This window comes from Eulemur rufifrons, chromosome 15 (assembly GCF_041146395.1).
Source record: "Eulemur rufifrons isolate Redbay chromosome 15, OSU_ERuf_1, whole genome shotgun sequence".
In the NCBI taxonomy this organism is placed as follows: Eukaryota; Metazoa; Chordata; class Mammalia; order Primates; family Lemuridae; genus Eulemur; species Eulemur rufifrons.
The window spans coordinates 23798995-23820855 of NC_090997.1; the positions used below are offsets into that span (position 1 = coordinate 23798995).

Here is a 21861-nt window from a genome sequence, read left to right on the forward strand (position 1 = left end):
ATCCAAATCTGTAATTCAAATTACATAAAATTAATTAAATTTACTTAAAAGCAGTCACTTTAAAACTCTCCTGCAGGATTTCCCAAAGGGATATTAATAGATATTCTTTGTTAAAATGAATCCAAGAGCAAGTGAATTTGGGAAACAATAGATTACACATGGTTTCTCACCACAGAATTTTTCAGTCTTTAATATGGAAATGTGTACCATAAATCTCTTCAACCAGAAATGCTACTTTCCAAACCCTTTTGGTAAAGGAAACCTTTTTCCCTCCAGGGCATCTCACAATATTGGTGCCCCTGGGAATCTGATTTGAGAAATGCTGTTCCTCTTAAAAAAAAAAAAATCTTATCAACTCTGGAAAATGAATTTTAAAATTCAGCAAGAACATATTAATCAGAAATTAAATTTGAATTATATTTAACAACCTGGAAGAAATGTTAAAATTGTTCTATAATTTATACTTCTCAGTAAAATCAAAGTGTCTATAAATGTGGTTTCTTAAGTTTTTTTAATTTATGTAAAATTCAAGTTAAGTGTTTAAAATATTTGGGAACAATAACAAACTGTGAGGTAAAAGAAAGGACAATATTAAAACGTTAACTCAGACAACAGATCTATAGGAAACATTTCTACTTTTAGAACATTTAGAAACATCTATACTATTTTCTTCTAATATAACCTAAATCTAAGAGATGGAATTTTTACACTATTCTTCAAGTATTCAATAGGTAGTACTATTGAATCTCCAATCTTTTTGGACATTTCCGGGTTTTGGGGGTTTTTGGTTTAAAAAAAATAAGTACTGGAAAGCTGCTAATGCTCTTGTAGAAAACCTAAATGCCAGATTCTCTGCTCAGTAGGAGGCTGAAATGCCATGTTGTAGCTGTGGCTCTACTGGGCTATTACTCAGAATTATCTTATCTAGGCTAAACTCAACCAGTGATATCATGGCTCATAAATAATCCAAACAGTCCACTGCCATGCACTCACACCATCTCACCTCACACTGTCATATCCATGCAAGGGGAGAAAAAAGTGTTACAGTGGTTCTTGGCCAGACCATGAAAAACACATTCCTTATTTAGCATCCACTATTTAACTGGCATTCATTACTGTGATATTATGATAAAACTACTATAGCTGCACATTACGCCAGTCTCCTCTTTTCAATATATAGGCAATATCACATTCAAATCCATAAAAAAGCAAACATCAGGATCACAACTGCCACTGTTATGGAAGAGGACAAATCTGAAGTTCTTAGATGATTTTGAAGGTCTATAGATATAAAGATACGTAACAGCCTATTTTATATATATATATACACACACTTCTCTCTCTCTCTCTCTGACTACATTAACAAGCATGTTCAAAGCTTTATATGTACTATTTCATTTACTCTCTATTATAACTGTAGTAAGAGGGCATTATTCTCATCTTTCTTTCACAGATGAGAAAACTAAGGCTTAAGAAGGTTGAAGGTCATACCACTAGTAAATAGTTGAGGGGAGATGTGAGTCCAAGCAGCTCTGTCTTGTCCACAGCCTGTGCTCTTTTTTTTTTTTTTTTGAGACAGGGTCTCACTCTGTTGCCCAGGCTAGAGTGAGTGCCGTGGCGTCAGCCTAGCTCACAGCAACCTCAAACTCCTGAACTCAAGTGATCCTCCTGTCTCAGCCTCCCGAGTAGCTGGGACTACAGGCATGCGCCACCATGCCCGGCTAATTTTTTCTATATATATTTTTAGCTGTCCATATAATTTCTTTCTATTTTTAGTAGAGATGGGGTCTCGCTCTTGCTCAGGCTGGTCTCAAACTCCTGAGCTCAAACGATCCGCCCACCTCGGCCTCCCAGAGTGCTAGGATTACAGGGGTGAGCCACCGCGCCCGGCCCACAGCCTGTGCTCTTAACCACCACACTGTGCCACCTACCCTGGGTTCCAAAGTACAATGAGGGAAGATGCTACAGCTAACCAGACACCAGCATGACTAGGTTATTTCCATGCTGGCCTTCCTATGCACAGTTGACTTTTCTTATTGAATCTATTTGAAACTCCACCAGAGATTTATTTTCCAGCGGGATAGCTAAAGCTCTCTATCATTCACAGACTATGGTGAATTAGGTTGCCATCAGTCTTTCTTCCTGGACCTTACTGAAATCAGCTGCTCTGGGAGTCCAAGATGAAACATGAACACTTTGGAAAAGAGAGTGCCTCAGAACTCTGAACCCCTTGGGACAAGAGGGTGATTCTAAGGAATGGACGAAGAAATGGAGTTAGGTGGTTTGAAACTTAAATCTATTTGGGGATGAGGGGAAGGAACTACTCTTTCTCCTTTAGTGTATGGCTTATTGATGTCAGGACTTAAGCTCTTAACATGTGTAAAATAGGATATGCGTTAAATAAGATCTAGTGGGCTAGCCTGAGAACAAGACCAGTATTATAACAAATTTCACCCATTTAGGGAAATGCAATCTCAGGACTCTAAAAATGACTTACAGAAGTTCCCATTCCTATATTAAGGACTCTGTACATATGTAGTGGCAAAAACCAGCCTTATATTGAACGTCATGGTCTCCTTCAACTTTACTTGAAACCTAGTGGTATAATTTCAAAAGAGTTTTTTTTTTTTTAAATCACAAACAAGAATATTTGAAAAATTATGATAAAAATCCTTTAAGCAAACAACAGTGTCAGATTATGTGAGCACTGTACATCAACAGCACAGTTCCATCAGGCACAAATTTCAGCATTTTTAGAAGCAGGCAACACACTTCCCAGCTTTAAAAGCTTCCTTTTGAAGTCAGTCCTCCTTTCCTTTTTCGTAACACAGAAATTTCTTCTATACAGGCAGTCCCTGGATTATGGATGAGGTACATTTCTGAAAACGCCTTTAGGTCGGATTTGAATGTAACTTAGATACCTGATGAACAGTGCATATATGGTAATAATAATAATAACAACAATACTATAATGGCTCATATGTGGTAATAACAATACAGTATAATACTATAATAATAATAATACCCCTGTACTGTAATAATAAGTTACAGAAACTCTTGTGCTTTCTTTTAATTCCTAGGCTAATAGGAATGTTATGTTTATTTTGATCTTCTAACCAAATCAATAATAACCTTTCCACTTCAATAATTAATCCACTAAGCTGCTTAATAATAATTGATGCTTTCATTGGAACACTGCCTTTCACACATTCCATTATTCTCACTTTATGCTTTGTGATTGTTCCAATAGTCCAGTAACTGAAGCCTAATGCTCTCCCAGTGAATAATGGTGTCTGGCCTTTCTCCGAACACTTAATTATTAAGTATCTCTACTTTCATTTCCGTTGTAATCACCTTTCTCTTCGCTGCAGGCTCACTAGACTTGCAGTGGACTTTCACTTTGGAGGCAGAGGTCATAAGGGTAAACACAGACTCACAAAATTGAATTAAAACGTTAATATGAAAGTGATGCTGTTTGTAAGTGACCATAGGAACAATGAGACTAGCTGCTAGTGCAAAGGTGCTGCACCAAAGAGCCACTTGCACCATGTATAAACTATCCTTATGGGGAGCCTTGGGAGCCCATTCCTAAGGAAAGAATGTCATAAGTCAGGTGGTCAGTAACCTGGGGACTGTCTGCATTATATTAAGACCAAATGACTCTATTAGTTTCCAAACTCCTCAGCAAGTCCAAAGGACTCACTGCTACATTTGACACCCTGACCACTTTCATCATCAAATTCCCTCCCTGGAGACCACAGCCTTCTCACACCTCTCTGATTACAGGCTTCCATCTCCTCTGCTACTTGCCTTCCTCTCTCAGTCCCTTTTAAAACTAGTTTCTCAGTTCTCCCTCAGGTTTTCCATATAGCAAACGCTGACTAGAGCCTGGAAATGGGATTTTATATGTGATTCAGTGCAAAGGAATATCTTAGATCCTCAAAGAAACCTGACTACATCTGCAATAAGACTGTGGAAAATCTAGTAATTTTATTAATTTATTATTAGAGAATTTCCAAATGAGAAGAATCTAGTTCTAGCCAATGTTCTTCTAAATTCTGAACTGATGAAAGTAACAGTGGTTAACTATGGCAAAGCTAATTAGTAACCTTGGACAAATAACTTAATCTCACCTATGAGTATAAGTAAACCTCCCACTACCCAGCCACAAATGGAGAAACTGATTTATGCAGTGGACAGAACAGGAAAGAAGTCAGAAGAATGAATCCTAAGTTTGGCCCTACTGGTCATGACCTGTTGGACTTGGGGGTCTCAGTTTCTATACTTACGATGAAATAGGTCTTTTCAACTTTAAAGAAGGAAGCCACCATAAATTTATTTTTCCTGCAGACTAACTCTTACCTCACTCCTACCAAAATGACCCTTTTACTTCCCATCATAGTAGTTCTATATTATACACAAGTAGGGAAAAAAACATTTTATTTGGTTTCATATTCATTCATTAGGCAACAAATTCCTTAGTATGATCTGAGAAAAACTGCTGTATGTCAAACAAAATGCTAGGTGCTGGGATGCATTGTTTAATAAAACAGACATACCCCTATCCTCACGCAGCTTAGAGTCTAGCATTAAATAACAAACCAAGTCTTCTGCTTTAATCTACCTACTAAAGAATGCATACACTTCTGATGTGAAGGTCTGTGCATCATGATTTAGAATATGCTGGCACCACTGATCTAAGTGTAATTTTCTCTTCTTTGAAAATGCCCAGTTATTACCCTTCTCCAGCTAAAACAATGACCTTCAGAAAATCTGCTTGCCTTGTTTGTATACTTTTATCTATATCTCTAAACTCCTACAAAGTATGTTGATTAGAGAGGAATGCAAATAGAAGCTAATGGCCACCTAAAGAGGACAAGGCATACCAGCAAAGTATATGAGGAAACACTGAGAGAAATTAGAACAGAGTAAAGAAGGAATGTGTCCTAGCATATTGCTTTTTTTCCTACTTCTCTCTCTTCCTTTTCTTCTCTGTCTTCATTTCTTCTTCAAGAAGAAACAAAAGATGATATGGTCCCCTTTCCGTAGAGCCAGAAAGACCAAGGACTAAATCTCAGCTCTTCCAGGTACTAGCTACGTCATGTTGGGCAGATCACTTATCTTCCCTGAGCCTCAATTTCCTCACTGGCCAAATAAGGATTAAATCAAATAATATATACAATGTATCTAGTGCAGGGTCTGGCACATAGTAAGCACTCAATAAGTGATATTGATAGTGGTAGTAGTAATAATGATAATAATGAATAAGGAAGTCTAGAAGAAGAAAAATTATAATCGAACACAAGATAGAACTAAAGTTATTTGATGAAATTAGAATAAAATTTTGATGTTCTTAATTTGAAAAGATAGCTCACAATTTTATCAACAAACACTAAAATCTCTTGTAATTGCTTAAATTACCCTCATAGAAAAAAAGAAAAAGTGTGCTTTCTTGTCATAAAATAACTAATTAATTATATTTTGAACTTAATCTCCATTCTATATATTAATAAATAAACTCCTGTTCTGTAGTCTTCAAAAATGTCAATGTCATAAAAGCCTGTAAAAAGGTTGTAAAACTGGCCAGGTTCAGTGGCTCATGCCTGCAATTCTAGCACTATGGGAGGCTGAGACGGGAGGATGGCTCAAGACCAGGAGTTCGAGATTAGCCTGAGCAAAAGCGAGACCCCGTGTCTACTAAAAATAGAAAGAAATTAGCTGGACAACTAAAGATATAGAGAAAAAATTAGCCAGGCATGGTGGCGCATGCCTGTAGTCCCAGCTACTCGGGAGGCTGAGGCAGGAGGATCGCTTGAGCCCAGGAGTTTGAGGTTGCTGTGAGCTAGGCTGACGCCACAGCACTCTAGCCCAGGCAACAGAGTGAGATTCTGTCTCGGGAAAAAAAAAAAAAAAAAAGCTGTAAAACTGTTCCCAATTAAAGCAGGTCAAAGAGACATGACAACTACATGCAATACTTGATCCAAAAACTGGATCCTGCCCTGAGGGCAGGGTCGGGGTTAGGGGTTGCTATAAATGCTCAACCAAAAAAACTGTATGGACATTTAAGTACTGTACCATGGTAAATTTATGAAGTTGTTTACTATGTGGTTCCAAAAGAGAATATCGCTGTTCTTAGGAAATAAATACTGAGGTATTAGGGGTAAAGGACCATAGTGTATATAACTTACCCTTAAATGGTTCAGATGAAAAAGTATATGTGCACGTGCACACACACAGAGGATGTAGGGGGAATGATAACGCAAACTGGGTAAAATGCTAACAAAAGTTCAATCTGACTAAAATGTCCCCTGTACTATTTTTATTTGTGCAGATTTTTAAAGTTTAAAATTATTTCTAAACATACAGTTTAAAAACATAAAAAAAAATCTCTGGTCTATCCCTGCTAATTTGTATTTCACATATGTCATCTGTAAGAGTCATCTGATTATATAATCTTGCTCTTGTAAAGTATCTTAGACACCACCTAGTTCACCCTCTTACCAATGCACTAATCATTTCCATTCCATCTCTGATACATTATAGCTAAATCTGCACACAATTCTGGTGGAAATTCAGTGATGGCTAGGGAATGCCCTGTCCCATGAAGCTGTTGGTGAGGGTTTCATGTCACATGTCAGCCAGTTGTTATTGTTCATACGTGTCATACATAGGCTGAATGGTGGCCCCAAAGATATTAAGTCCTAATCCCTGGAAACTGTGAATGTTACCTTATTTGAAAAGGGATCTTTGTAGAGATGATTAAATTAAGGATCTTGTGATGGGGAGATTATCCTGAATTATGCCAGGGGGTCCTAAATCCAAACACATGTTCTTGTAAAAGAGAGGCAGAGGGAAATTTGATGCACAGAGAACGGGAGGAGGCAATGTGGCCACAGAGGCAGAGACTGGAATGGTGTGGCCATAAGTAAAGGAATGCCAGCAGCCACTGGAAGCTGGAAGAGGCAAGGAATAGATTCCCCCTGCAGCCTCTGGAGGCAACATGGCCTTGCTGACACCTTGATCTCAGCCCAGTGAAAATGATTTCAGTTTTATGCCTCCAGAACTGTGAGAAAATAAATTTCTCTTGGTTATAAATCACTGAGTTTGTGTAATTTGTCACAGCAGTCATAGGAAACTAATACCTTAGACCCTTGCTGTCCATCGGGAATTGGTTCCAAGACTCCCCGAGGATACAGAAATCCACAGATGTTCAAGTCCCTAACATGAAACGGTGCTGTATTTACATACAGGGTATTCTTCCCATCTGTAGATCTGATAAGCATGGCCTCTCTGACTTCATCCAAGTATCTGCTACAAAGCAGAGGGAAGAACTAAGAGAGAGTTCCCTAGGCTAAGCCAGCAGTCACTTCCCTGTAGGTGCACTCATTCAACAAGCACTTACGAGCTCTCATTATATGAAGACACAGTTAGTCATATCCTGGAATTCACAATGTAGTTACATTTAGTCCCTTAATGCTTATATATGAAAAGCAGGGTTCTTCCTAAAATGTCAGCATGTCACTCTTAGCCTCAAAAACTTCCAACAGCATCCTTGGCTAACTGATCACATCTGCTTCTTATCTGGCTTCACGTTTTCCTACCTACCTTTATTTCCTTCCAGCAAGATCTAGCAGTCTAACACACCAGGGTCCCTGTGTTCCCTGCCCTACGCCTCCTCTGTGCCTGCCCTAAGAAACCCTAAATATCGGAGCCGCCCCAAATCTCCAAGCTCTGACCTCTTAAAACCCAAGTTTGCTCACTCATTCTGGCACTTATCATATGCTGTCCAGCATGACTTTTTAATGGTTTCACAAATATATATTTTATATCACCAACAAAATGGCAAGGTGCAATGAAACAGAGAGCTTCCTAAACTGTATTTCAAATATAGCCCTAGTTATACAAGAAGTTCAATATATAGTCCTGTTGAAAGTAAGCACAGTGTTATTCTGGAAATTTTTTTATTGATTGAGGAATCTATCACCAAGAAATCATTATTCTTCATGACAAAAGACATTCAGAATTTCTTAATCCCAACGTACTATTTGTCTATAAGAAACCATTTCACCCTCTTCCATGTATCTCTTACAAGTCTGAAAATGTCAACTATTTTTTCACTTTCATAAAAACCTCATGTGCAAGATTTGCTCCTAAATTCCATGCTTTGGGCCTCTAACTATACATTTCTCCAAAAACCATTTAACCTTTCCTTGACTGTATACACTATTGTCTCTTATACTACAGCAGAAATAGCTTTAATGCCAATTCCTGTTTATAAAGGAATCAGACAATCCAGTTGTCAAGTTCAGCTTCCCCCCTGCCTTTACTTATAATCACCCAACTCTAAATTTATCCTCAAGAATTTAGTGTAGTAGAGACCACAAAGAATCTGTAGTCAGGCAGACCAGGGTGTAATTTTCACCTTGTCCTTAGACTTCTGTCCAGCCTCAGGAAACTAGGTGACCTCTCTTAGCCTTATTTTCCATACCAGTCCTGAGAATCACTAGCTGTATGACCTTGGGAAACTATGGAATCTCTCTGTGCATCAGTTTCATCATCTGTAACACAAGGATAATAGCAGTCAGGACCTGTCCGTAGGGATTGTAGCAAGAATTAAACATATTAAGGCACAAAAATGGCAGATACTGGGCCCATGGTTAGCTCTCAACCAATATTAGCTGTTTTAATTCTTAATATTGATAATAATATTGTAAAGTACTAAGCATACTGAGTAGGGGATCAATAAAAGATAGCTACTATTATTTTCTAAACCATATTATAACACTTATTGGTTGTGCCAAATGGAATTGATGGTTATTTACATTATTTATCCATTTACCCATGACAAGGAGTTCTCAAAGTATGGCCCCAGCTAGCAGCATCAGCATTTTGTTAGAAATACAAATTCCTGAAACTTGTTAGAAATGTCAATTTTCAGGCCCTTCCCCAGACCGAGTGAAGCAGAAGCTCTTGGGATGAGGCCCAGCAATCTTAACAAGCCCTCTAAGCGAGTGTCATACAGCTAATGTTTAGGAACTACTGACATAAATCTAAGGTCTTGAAAAAGGTATCTTATTTGCAGATTTTAAGAACCAAAACCACTATGCTCTAATAATCAGCATTTTTCTTTAGCCCTTTATAAAGTCGATACTGTAAAAATTCACCTATCTTATCTGTGCCCACAAATGTAAAATTACTCAATAACTTTGCAATGGTCAAGAACACAGAGCAAACAGATTTTTTCCTACTCTCTAAAAGATATTACTGTGTTCTCAGCGTGGGGATTTACATTTCCTTCTAGCCACCAAATCAGAAAATAAAGAATAGTGTGATTGATTCAGCAGAGTCATGAAGTCCTTGACTTTACTATGTGGGCAAAGGACATCTATACCATGAGTAAATTAAGCTTTCCAAAGACATGATGGAACAGATATAAAATGTGATAATCAAATGGGTGTCTCCTATGCAGTAACCATGGAAGTGACTAACAAACAGGGTTGGTTCAACATCGTCATCCAGGACCTCTTCCTCTCCAAATGCATTTATGTAACAATAAATTAAAATTTACAAAAAAGAAAAAAAAAATTTAGAGCAAATATCCCATTACATAATGTTAAGGAATAAATTTACATTGTAGCTGATCAGTGTTTAAGAATATATTTCCATTACAAATTGCCTATTAGCTGGATCTTTTGCAAGGGAAGCACATTATATGGACTTCTCCTGATTCCAGTCTTCTGCTTAAATCATTCATCCCCTTAAATTATTCCTCTTGAACACAGACTCTCGCTTATGGCATAAGTTTTAATTCTGAGCCCAAGTAAACAATGAAAAGGGATCTTCTAATCTTTGATAACTGTTCAAATGTTTCAGAAAATAAAGTACTTCCCTCTTTCTTGCCCTACCCCTACAGCTCGAGAAAGGCAAAAGCTAAATCCTGAATACTTAAATCTTAGGGGCCATTTCTTATGTTATTACCCTATGAAATTCCATACAACAAATTGCCTGTGATCAGTAACAACAAGTGGTTATATAAGACCCTCTAGTTTACATAGAGATAGTCCTTCGTGCCATAGATAGAATACACAGAAATAAATGCTGTAAATGATAAAGGAATGTCACCAATCATATATTTTAGAACAATTCTCCAGGTTAAATTTAGCTAACTGAAGTCACGGGTATTTTCGGTAACAACCAGCTCATAACCTACAGTTTAAATTATGCTAAAGAAAAATACATAACTATTCCTGACACTAATAGTTTAACTAGAAACCATGATTTTTCAAGGTAAATAATCTGGTCTACTCAGTGTGTAAAAAGACTTACAGGGGCAGCAGACATGAATGTGGTAACTGGACTTTATTCTTAAAAGTATTGTGAAGCATGATGAATCAAAAGGAAAACATTCTCGCCAGAACAATCACTTTAAGGACAGACTTAGTCATACAACTGACATACCAGAATGCTAAAACTTAAACACATTTGGAAAAGAGCCACAGATGTCTGCTCACCAATGAATACAAGTGTTAATTAACCAGCCTTTTTACTTTTAACAAATGTAATTTTAGCTCTGAAAAATATAAAATGAGGCTATATTCAATTTTTTTCTGGAGAAAAAGTTTTATTTTCAAAGTCCTTGCCAAATATCTTAAGGAAAAAATAGTTATACATATAGATGTAATAGTAAGTTAAGCGATCATTTAAAAGTTCCACTACGAGGTTTACTTTTCTCAGCCATGTAAATATTTTAAGAATTGACCATGCCAGAATCATCCCCAAGCAGTGGGTAGATGCTATTTTACAACTGCATATATCATCCTTCCTAAGTCAGAGGGATTTAATTAGCAAATAGTTCTAAGAAAAGTAAACACAGTCTCATGGTCCAGGGGGACCTGCTGGGGGACCTGCAACGGTGTCACAGTGCTCAAAGAAGGCAATCACTGGACACAGCACCTCATTCAAACTCGTAATCTCATTTCACAACTTCTAGTGCAACCCTACCAGCGAGCAGCTGCGGCGGGTTTCCCCTTCTGTTGAATGAGGGAACTGAACTGGGTGATGAGGAAGATGCCCTCCAACTGTGACCCTAAGTGAAACTGCCACTGAGGACCCAAAGCTGCCAATCTCTCAGAAGCATGATGAGTCTTCATTGGCTCCCTGTTCCTGAGGACAGTGAGTGGGAGAAGAGGAAAAGGGAAGTAGAAAGGACTTCAGGCCCCCAAATCAACCCTTTTTAAGTCTGTGGACAGGCAGGCAGCGGGCAGGGAAGTGCAGCTAACAGGATCACCTCAGGTAAGTGATTCTTCAGGGTCCCAGCAGGACTCCAAGGCAAAGAGGCAACAGACCAGTCTATCTCCTCAAGAGATTCTGAACCCAAAACCCCAGCTTTTTCTAAAACAAATAAACCAAAAGGGAAAGTACTTGAGGTAAGAAATGGGATGTGGACAAAGGTGGTAGAAAGGTACCCAAGGCAACTCACACTTTATAATTTTGTCTGACATCATTCAACTCAACCCACTCTTAAGGACCATACGCTCTCATTTATTGAGTGCTTAACAACATGCTAAGCACTATGCTTCATGCTTAGAATCCTCACACTAACCTGGAATCACCTCCATTTTACAGGTGAGGGCATAGGAAAGTTAAGTTGACACAAATAATAAATTGCAAAGCCTTGGACACACCCCCACTTGCCTGACCTCAAGGGCAGAGCTTCTGTCTGCCCCCCATGTTTGGCTCACATGTCACAGACAGATAACCCTGTAGGAGACATGTTCCTTTCAAAGATGATTAGCACAATATAGTATTTATGAAATGAAAAAAAAAAAATCCGAGCAAGAAAGGTCTGTTTGGGGACTAACCTCTCAAGCACCTCACTGTCCAATGGAGCAGAACGACCAAGAGCCGTTCTTCTCGGAATCATAAAGAGGGTGAAAAGACCAGGGTAAAATAATTAAAATAAAAATTTAGAAAAGGCAAAATTTTAAAGAATTATTTATAAGATGAGGACCACTTCCCTAGCCTGAATCAGTACTCCAGGCAGCTAATTCCAGTCTATGAAGCCAAGGCCAAGGGGTCTCCAAACCCTGGGCTCCTTCGGGCCACCCAATGCACAACTCCAGGCAGAGAAGAAACACCTTTGGTGCACAAAGCAGCCTTTCCCTCCCCTCCTTCCCTCTTTAACCTCCTCCTTTCCCTCTCTCTTCCCCATGGTTTAAGGACTATTTGTCACTACAGTTAAAACTGACAAAACAGAGAATATACATAGAAATATTTGGATTTTATCTGAATGATTTTACTACTATTTTTTTCTCTCTTGATTCATCAATTATGCTTTCATTTTATCGAATTATCTCTCATGGTCACCCTTTTCCTTAAACATTTATATAACATGATCCCATTTTATTAAAAGCTCTTTAAATAACATACTTTTCATTAATTAAAAAGGAATATGGGCCGGGCGCGGTGGCTCACGCCTGTAATCCTAGCACTCTGGGAGGCCAAGGTGGGTGGATCGTTTGAGCTCAGGAGTTCGAGACCAGCCTGAGCAAGAGCGAGACCCCATCTCTACTAAAAATAGAAAGAAATTATATGGACAGCTAAAAATATATGTAGAAAAAATTAGCCGGGCATGGTGGTGCATGCCTGTAGTCCCAACTACTTGGGAGGCTGAGACAGGAGGATCGCTTGAGCCCAGGAGTTTGAGGTTGCTGTGAGCTAGGCTGACGCCACGGCACTCACTCTAGCCTGGGTAACAGAGTGAGACTCTGTCTCAAAAAAAAAAAAAAGAATTGAATATTTAATAAAAAAAAATATAAAATAAAAAAAAAAGGTATATGGTAGGACAAGAAAGATATAGGACCTACTGTTCTCCTCTTTCTCCCTGAAGATATTCAACATTTCAAGTGAAGAATATAAAAAAATCAATACAGAAGAAATATCTAATTCAAGATTTTTTAATCTAAAATTCATATATTTAACTTTATATTGCTCACCAAATTGGATTATGACCAAATGGCCACCCAAAACAAAAGTATTCAACATTCCTTTTGGTGATACAAAATGAGGCTGACTATGCTAGTGCATCATTCCTTTCTTAAGATCTTAGGTAAAACATGGAAAAGACCACAAAAAGGCTAAATTTTCTCTGATTGACTAATGACACACAGACCTTAACAGCCTGGTGCCCCAGAATTATTTCAGGATATTTAATCATTTTTATACACTTGAGGTTAATCTGTAACTTCTAGACATGAAAGAATGAAAAATAAAAAGCTATGTTCTGACACACCTCGGTTTTGTGTCAGAAGTTTCAGTGCACAACTCTTAGAATTATAAGAAAAGTCCACTTTGAGCTGATACTAAAACAGAACAAGAACGTAAGCAGCTAACTGGCAGGGGAGTTAGCCAAGACTATATTGTCTAGCTTTCCCCCTCCCTAAAGTAGCTCCTCATTTAATAAGAGCTAAGTTTAAATTCTGACCTATAATAGACTTCAAGAAACAAATGAACTAATTTGCTTACAACCCTAAGCTGTTAGACTGGCATCTATCTATTGGCTGTTTTGCCTAAAATATTTACTTTTCCCAATTCTTAGTGTGTTGCAGCAGAAATAAGCCTTAAATCTTTGAGATGTGTCACTTTATCATTAAAAAAAGTTGCATATTCCAGGTAAATCAGGATTTGAACCCTTGCTGTCTGACTCTATAGACTATGTATGCGTAACCACTAAATTAAGCCACCTTGGAGGGTCTTTGGAAGGAGTAAATGATTTAATGTACGCAATGTGTGTTGCACATGGTGATAATATTCTCGCCAGGCACTACAATAGGGCCCAGGAATGAGTAATACAGCTTCTGTCCTCAACAGCTCAAATTGTATTTTGACACCCTTAGCAAAAGCAGCATCCTTTACTCGATCATCTAATTTATGAACCACTCATAAGACAAAAGGCCCAGTCCAACATGCCTAGCACATAGTAGGCCCCCAATAAATACCTGCCTAGTACCAGTGCTATGGTTCTACCACGAGGGTCATTCCCATTTTGTATCTACTTCTCTCTGTGCCCACTGCCAGCAGCTGTGACTTAATGACCAACTTGGAACCACAGCAGCTACAGAAGATAAGGGGTAACCCTCTGTGCCCCCCCCAACACGCCCACTCCCAGATCACCAAAGCTACAAAGACTGCTAGGCCAGCAGCAGCCACAGGGACACATCTGCATCCAAGAGCCTGCTTCCCTTGAAGCCACTTCAGAGACGGGAAAATCTCGCCGGAGCCTTCAGCTCCAAATTTCCACACCCCAAACTTCACCCCAGCCCATCTCGGTGGAGAAGGACCCATCTTGCTCCTTCTCCCACCAAGTGCATGGTTTGTACAGGATGAGACAAAAGCCTGGGAGAGGGCAGGTGAACTGCGGCATCCTTCAACAGAACGCACAATGTATTTCCTCACAAAAGCATCACAGAGCAGGGGGTCTCAAACTTTCATCCCTTGCCAGCACACCAGAGGATTCAGCTCCCAGTAGGAACAGAAGCTCCCTACAGACTCAAGTCTCATCTGGGTGGCATGCCTTCCCTGAGGGACATCATCAGAATCTGAGGAAGGGGTTATGTGAGCGGTGAGAGAGAGGGGACTGATAACCCTCTCCAGTGATTCTGATATGCCCCTGAAATAAAAACCACTTTTAAAGAAGGTGACTAGATGCCATTACATTATTGGTACCACTCCTAAGCTATATGACAGTTTAAACAAGATTTGTGGGCTAGCTTAAGAATACAATCACATATAAAATAATGTTTCTATGTAAAAAAATTATTTCCACAAGGAAACACTAACTATTTCCAACTTTAGAGTTCTCCATAAAAGGGGAGAAGAGTGACCAATAGTTAAATGTGAAGTCGTATGAGTTCTTTACCTGAAATTTATAGAAAGGCTTCAGTGGAGTCCAATGACTCCATGAAATTGTATGCACATTTTGTGTACATCTGTTTTTTTCCGGAGAGCTTATATCAGATTCTCAATGTGACCCACGGCACACAAATAAATGTTAATTTAAGAACCACAACTATTAACTGCTTCCAATCTCTGGATTATACTGAGTATGAGAAGTAAAATCATTTTTGTTTTTGTGTTTGTGTGTGTATGTGTTTTTCTTATAAAGACAATGCTAGCTATGTTACCCAGGTTGGACTCCAACTCCTGGACTCAAGAAAAGGAAGTAAAAATAGTCTGGACTTCTATCTCTACAATCCATTTTTATTCTCATCTAACCTTCTGCCATCCACATAAACCTGATGCCAGAACTTGCTTTGAATCATAAGAGAAAAAAAAATCCTACTGAGAAATGCAGCTTTTCCATGTACTAACATATAAATATTTACAGATCTCTTAAACTGTTAAAATTTTTTCGAGTCCAATAATAACAGGTTTTACTAATGTCACAGAATGCACTGTAATCACTGGGTACTTATCTTCCCACCTCCATCATTACCCACAGTCCACATACCAAATAATTATAGGTGTCCAAAATGCATGTGAAATGCTCTAGAAGTTAAACTTTCAAGTTGATATTCTGAAGCTGTGCTTTAGAGCTATACAATCACGGCACAATAAATTGAAGTGTGCAAAAGAATTCCAAGATGTGAAAGAAATAAAAACTGACCTTCATGAGATGCTGATTTATCCATTTTGTAAATGTTTTCTTTTGAACTTTGTCCCGTTCATCTGGAAGAAAAAGAAAGACATAAAATAAGATTGGTAAAATCTATAAATAGAAGATTTTAGTTGTGTAAACAAAAATAAGATACTGTACCCAGTGCATTCGAATTTTCTTGTTAAACTTTGGTAATTTTAGGCTCTGTGTAAGAAAGTGTTAAAGGGCTGTTTGCCATACTGGTCTCTTCCCAGTGCTGTATTTGCCAACATTCCTCCATTAAATAAATGCCCTCTGCCCATCTGTCCCATAACCCACTACCACCACCACCACAAAGTTGTCTAACCTGAACCTTACTAGCTTCCGGTGAACTCTTGCACTGAACTTCCCAAAGTACTTGACCACATATTATATCCCATTTGCTCTTCACAACCATAAGAAGGAAGACAGGTAGTATCATTCCCATTTTGCAGAAGAAGAAATCAAGACTTAGGTTAAAAAACTTATCCACGATTATCCAGCAGATAGTTTAAAGTCTTGACAAAAGGCAGGACCTAGATGGAGATTCTTTGGCTTGAAGTGGACTTTGCTTTAATTAAGTCATCAGAATGAATTATTATGCTTAATTATTCAGCAGAATTATGCTTAATTATTCAGCTTCTCTCCAGGATTCCCTGTGTTGAACTGTTTGATAACAAAGAAATGCCCCAACTAGATCTTCACTATGGAGAATGATCCTGCCTTGGTTACTACAGACACAGTGCAGAGAAGGCTTCTTCTGGTTTAAGGAGAAAGAACAACTGGAATTCTCTGGTTCATGTAAGTTATTATTTCAAAGGACAATCATGATCATCCAACACCTAGAGCTAACATTCAAAACTAAACTACCTTCTTCCTCCCCACTTCTAGACAGAAATTCCCTACTTTCTTGTTTCCTTCTTCCTTCCTTTCTGCATCTGGAGATAAGATACCTCTTTCTCTTTCCCTGATGGTCTTCCTTCCTTCCCACCACAATTCAGACGTTCTCCATCCTTTCTCTGGCAATAAAACATATCTCACTCTCTTTCTTCATCTCTTTTCCTCCTCATTCTTTAGCCCAAGACCCCTATAAGCTATTATAATGGAAGGGTTTCTTTGAAAATGCTTGTCTTATTTATTAAAAGAATTTATGTTCCCAACAATAATTTGAATATAAACAAAAATATAAAAAGCAAATCAACTGGGGAAAACATATGCAAAAAAAAAGACAAAGTTTACTAATATTAACACAGAAAAAAAAACAGAAGAAAGAAAAAGATAAACACTTTAATATACAATTGGGCAAAAGCAGACCAGTCATCTATTTTTAAAAATGTAATGCCCACAGGTATTCAACTTCACTAACAAATAATATAAAATAATAACACAGATAAAGCTTTCTAACCTATCAATTGCCAAGATTTTATGAAAAAAAATCATCTTGAAAAGGACATAGGGAACAGACGCTTTTATGTATTGTTAATGGAAATGTAATTTGACTTAAATCTTCTAGACCTACACTACACCGTTCAGTATTGTAGCCCTAGTCACAGATGGCTATTTAAATTTAAACCGAAATTAATTAAAGCAAAATAAAATTAACAACTCAGTGCCTTTGTTGTACTAGTCACAATTCAAGTGCTCAATAGTGACATGTAGCTAATGGCTAACATATTGGAAAGCACAGGTAAAGAGCAGTCCCATCATCACAGAAATTTCTATCCGACAGCACTGCTCTAGAACAAAGCTCTGTTAGACAGCCCTGCTCTAGGACAGTTTGCCAATATATATCAAAAGCCTTAAAAATATATACACCCTTTCCCAGCAAGTCTACTTCTAGAATTTATTCTAAAGTTATAATCATGGTGTGTACAAAATATATCTATGAGAATATAAATCGGAGTGTTCATAAAAGGAAAATACAAGTTTTAAAAAAACATAAATGTGCAATGATAAGGAAGTAGTTAAAGAAATTTCCGTACAGCAATCTAATGGTTTGTTCAGATTCAATTCTTTGCAAAGCGACTTGATGGCATATTACTTGGAGTTCTCCTACACTTTCATGCCAACAGGAAGGCGGTTGGGGGACCATATATCCTAGTATATATTTCATAAGCATTTCTTCTCCAAAGTAGCTCCTTGAAACTCCTTCCATTTCCTATCATTATCAGAGAGAAACAAACAGGTGCCTAAATACAGCCTATCATTTGGTTCTGCCTGTAACAAACCCCTTTTCAGTGCCCTAAACTTCTAGTCTACTTTTTTTTTTGATACAGAGTCTCGCTCTGTTGCCTGGGCTAGGGTGAGTGCCGTGGTGTCAGCCTAGCTCACAGCAACCTCAAACTCCTGGGCTTAAGCAATCCTTCTGTCTCAGCCTCCCGAGTAGCTGGGACTACAGGCATGCACCACCATGCCCAGCTAATTTTTTCTATATATATTTTTTTAGTTAGTCAGATAATTTCTTTCTATTTTAGTAGAGACGGGGTCTCACTCTTGCTCAGGCTGGTCTCAAACATCTCGAGCGATCCTCCCGCCTCGGCCTCCCAGAGTGCTAGGATTACAGGCGTGAGCCACCACACCCGGCCTACTTCTTGATTTAATATTGGGTATTAAAAAATGGGAGAAGAGGTTGCGAAAAGCTGACCTGGAAGGCAGGGGCTTGCTAAATTGTCAATATAAATGCTCAGAATTTTTTTTTTTAAGAGACAAGGTCTCGCTCTGTCATTCAGGCTGGAGGGCAGTGGTGTGATCCCAGCTCACTGCAGTCTCATACTCCCAGCCTCAAGACATCCTCCTAATTCAGCCTCTAGCCTAGGGTAGCTGGGACTATACAGGTGCACGCCACTACACCTGGCTAATTTTTTTTTTTTTTTTGTAGGAATGGGGTCTCCCTATGTTGCCCAGGCTTCTCAAACTCCTGGCCTCAAGTGATCCTCCTGCCTCAGCCTTTTGAATCGCTGGGATTACAGGTGTGAGCCACTATGCCCAGCCAGATTTTATATTTAGCTGGTTCCAAAAGTAAACTCTCCAGGTACTCTGCTCATAACTACTATATCAAGAATAATGATATTAATAATTATTAACCAACAATATCATCCACAAAATATTTAGTAATTCCTCTGTTGGGTCCTTAGGGGCATCATCTACACTTCATTCACCTTTGTCTACCTCATACTAGATGCCGCAATGCTTTTTGGCACTCAACAAATAGATACCCACTATGAGAATTAATTTTGTTTCAGAAAGGACAATTCAATTCAGGAAAACAATGCAGAATTACTTAAATACAGGAGTATATACAACTTTATCTCTTAAAGCAATAATGTTGTCTTAAATGTCTTTTTGCTTCACTATTCCTAAAAAGATCAGAATGAAACTAAATCACTGATTTGTATATAAGGCAAGAACAAAGAAGGAGAAACAATCTACTAGTCTTTCTTATTGATTAAATTTAGATTCTATATGTCCCTCGTTTACTCATTCATTCCAGCATCTTTCAGGTCCTTTGATAAGCCCAGTGCCACGGTGGTCCTGGGACCACAATGCTGGAGAGAAAGAGGACCGGCCTTGGACCCTGGAGCTCATCTCTGGAGAGAACACAGGACAGGAAGGCAGTGTGGCAGGCACACCAACTAAAAAAGACGTGGCACTCACCACAGAAGCAAGCACAGAAGAGAGAAGGACCAACAGAACCCTGCCCAGGGCAGCGAGGTGGGGCCTGAAGGAGAGGAAGTAGGGTGACAAGACAGAAGCCAGCCACGTGTAGATTTCTCCACCAAAAAGAAACCTTGATTTAATAATTAAACATTGAAAGAGCCATGGTTAGGACCCAAGTACTGTGATTCCCTCCAGAGTTGCTGCCAGTATCCCCAAGATACTGCCATCTCTCAGTGGAAGCACTCAGCACATCCCAATCCAATCACAGACAGGGCGCTGGGGAATCTGGGCCTGCTGTGTGAGATGAACTTTGGACAAGTGACTGCAAACAACCGAAGCTCTGTGCCAAAGTCTAGCACTCATATCACATTTTCAGCAGTGCTTTTCTAAGCATCCAACAAAAAGAAAACAGAATAAACAACAAAAAACTTATTTCCAAGATAATATCCATATTATTCCCATCCTATTAACAAGCTAGGACCCTGAGGTTAAATCCTCAAGAAAAAAAAAACAAACATTAAAATGTATCAATAATTTAAAATCTTTATAATTCCAGAATAGACAGTTTCTATATCAAGTTAAAAAATATAATATTAAGGCACTCCTGTTAACTATCCTCCAAAATTTTATTAATTTATCTAATCATCATGCAATAACATGAGCTCTCACAAATCTACTCTGTTCCATTAAATTTAATGTTACATTATGTGCATTATATAAACTCTTTTCCTCTTGCGTACATAAGAGTTAAAAAAATAGATTTCTTACTTTCTAAATTAATAAAAACTGGTCCTTTATTTTAAGGAACATGAAGGAGTAGAACATAGGTTCTAAAGATGAATTGGTTAATTTCTTACCCAAGTGATATATCGAGAAAGCAGACTTAATAAAATAATTTACCTCCAAGTATAAAGGAGAAATTCACTTAAATAATATAACTATAGAAAGGTTCCTTTGATCACTGAAGTTTTGTTGGTGGTTGTGCTAGAGGCTCAAATGCACTGCTAAGGACGTGAGATGGTGCTAAATATTTGGAAAGTAATACTCAGGTAGTATCTGGGAATTACGATCTACAACTAAAGTGCACGAGTAAGACACAAAGACTGATGCTAACTAAATAACACACATAATTCATAAATTCTGATATTGTTTCCTAACAGTAACATCCTCAACATTTTCTTTTAAACCATGATAAACTTTAGATGAGTCCCACTCAAGTACTGTTCCTAGAATGCTATAATAATGAGAAAAGAGTTCATGTGAATTTTCAGGGCCTCAACTCTCTTCAAGAGAACAACCCACAGTCGGGGAATAATCTAAGCCTGGGGAGACTTTGTAAATGATACCACTTTCCGTATGCATTATTTCAAAAGGGAGTTATTTCAAAAGGGAGTATCCCAGATTACACCATCTAATTTTCCAATTACAAATCTCATAATGGTTCTTTATTTCATTTCAGTCAGGGATGTCTAACACAGAGATTTATATTTAGGGCAATGTTGCTATGACAACAAAAAGAGAAAATCATTCCTGTGATTTTAACCAATTTTATTGGTTTTATAGACTACCCAGTTATTACTCTGAATGAAGTTTTATAACATTCCTCTATTGGAAAATCATTTCATTTACAAATGAAGTTTTAAATGCAAACATATATTTATGTCCACCTTATAAATTAACACATGGCTGAAAATATGTAATGACACCGAATGCAAAGAATCAAGAATTTAGGGGTGAAAACGAATGTGCAAAAAGAGCAGTGATTACTACAACCTAACGGACAGACGGGTTTTCAGGAAAATCCAATCAGAGCTAAACGCACTTAATATCACATACATAGTAAATATTGAGATTATATAAATACATATCCTATGTACAAAAATGGGGCGGGGGGAGTTCTAACAGGAAGCCTCGGCAGTTGTCCTGATTTCAGTCCGGATTTCTGAAAGGTGCCCCACAGTCTGCTAAACTCTCGCCATGCAAACCAAAGCAGGTAGTGTAACTTTCCCTTTCCAATTCTGAAAACATGAAAGTGATATTACAGGTAATACTACTAACCCATACAGCACATCAGTCCCACCAGCTTTGCGTTCCAGTCTTGATCATTTTTCATGAGCTGCCCCATCATTCTGCGGGAAATCTGTGCTATAGTTCCCTAAACTCTCTCCGTACAAACTCTGATGTGTCAGAGTCCTGTTAACTTTCTGTGTAGAAAGGAAAACACTGACTAGACACTCCTACTTGCAAGCTGAAATCTAGTCAACACCTCCTTTTAAACAAACATTAGCAAAGCCAGACTCCTCTATTATTTCCTAGGGAATACATACAACTGTTATTAAAAAGAAACTAAACTGTCTATTTCTCCTTTTAATCTTAAAGCTGTTCATAAGAAGTCCCTTAAAAAAGAGAGTTTTGATTCCCTTTTTTTGTTTTTTTGCAATGAAGCAAACCAATAGGATGTTAGAGTTCACAGCTGAACTAACTCATCACATTCTCTCTCTTCTAGCACCCCAGGCAGAATTCCCCTGAAA

General features: G+C 38.2%; 1 protein-coding gene across 9 annotated transcripts in view; it reads right to left on the minus strand.

Moving 5' to 3' along the window:
• Positions 1 to 21861, minus strand: part of DST (dystonin) — a 443403-nt gene that overhangs the window by 237505 nt on the left and 184037 nt on the right. For all 9 annotated transcript variants that reach the window (XM_069487494.1, XM_069487495.1, XM_069487498.1 and 6 more), the window contains one exon: positions 15665 to 15726. In XM_069487494.1, coding sequence (XP_069343595.1) covers positions 15665 to 15726 — 62 coding nt within the window. The remainder of the gene's footprint in view (positions 1 to 15664; positions 15727 to 21861) is intronic.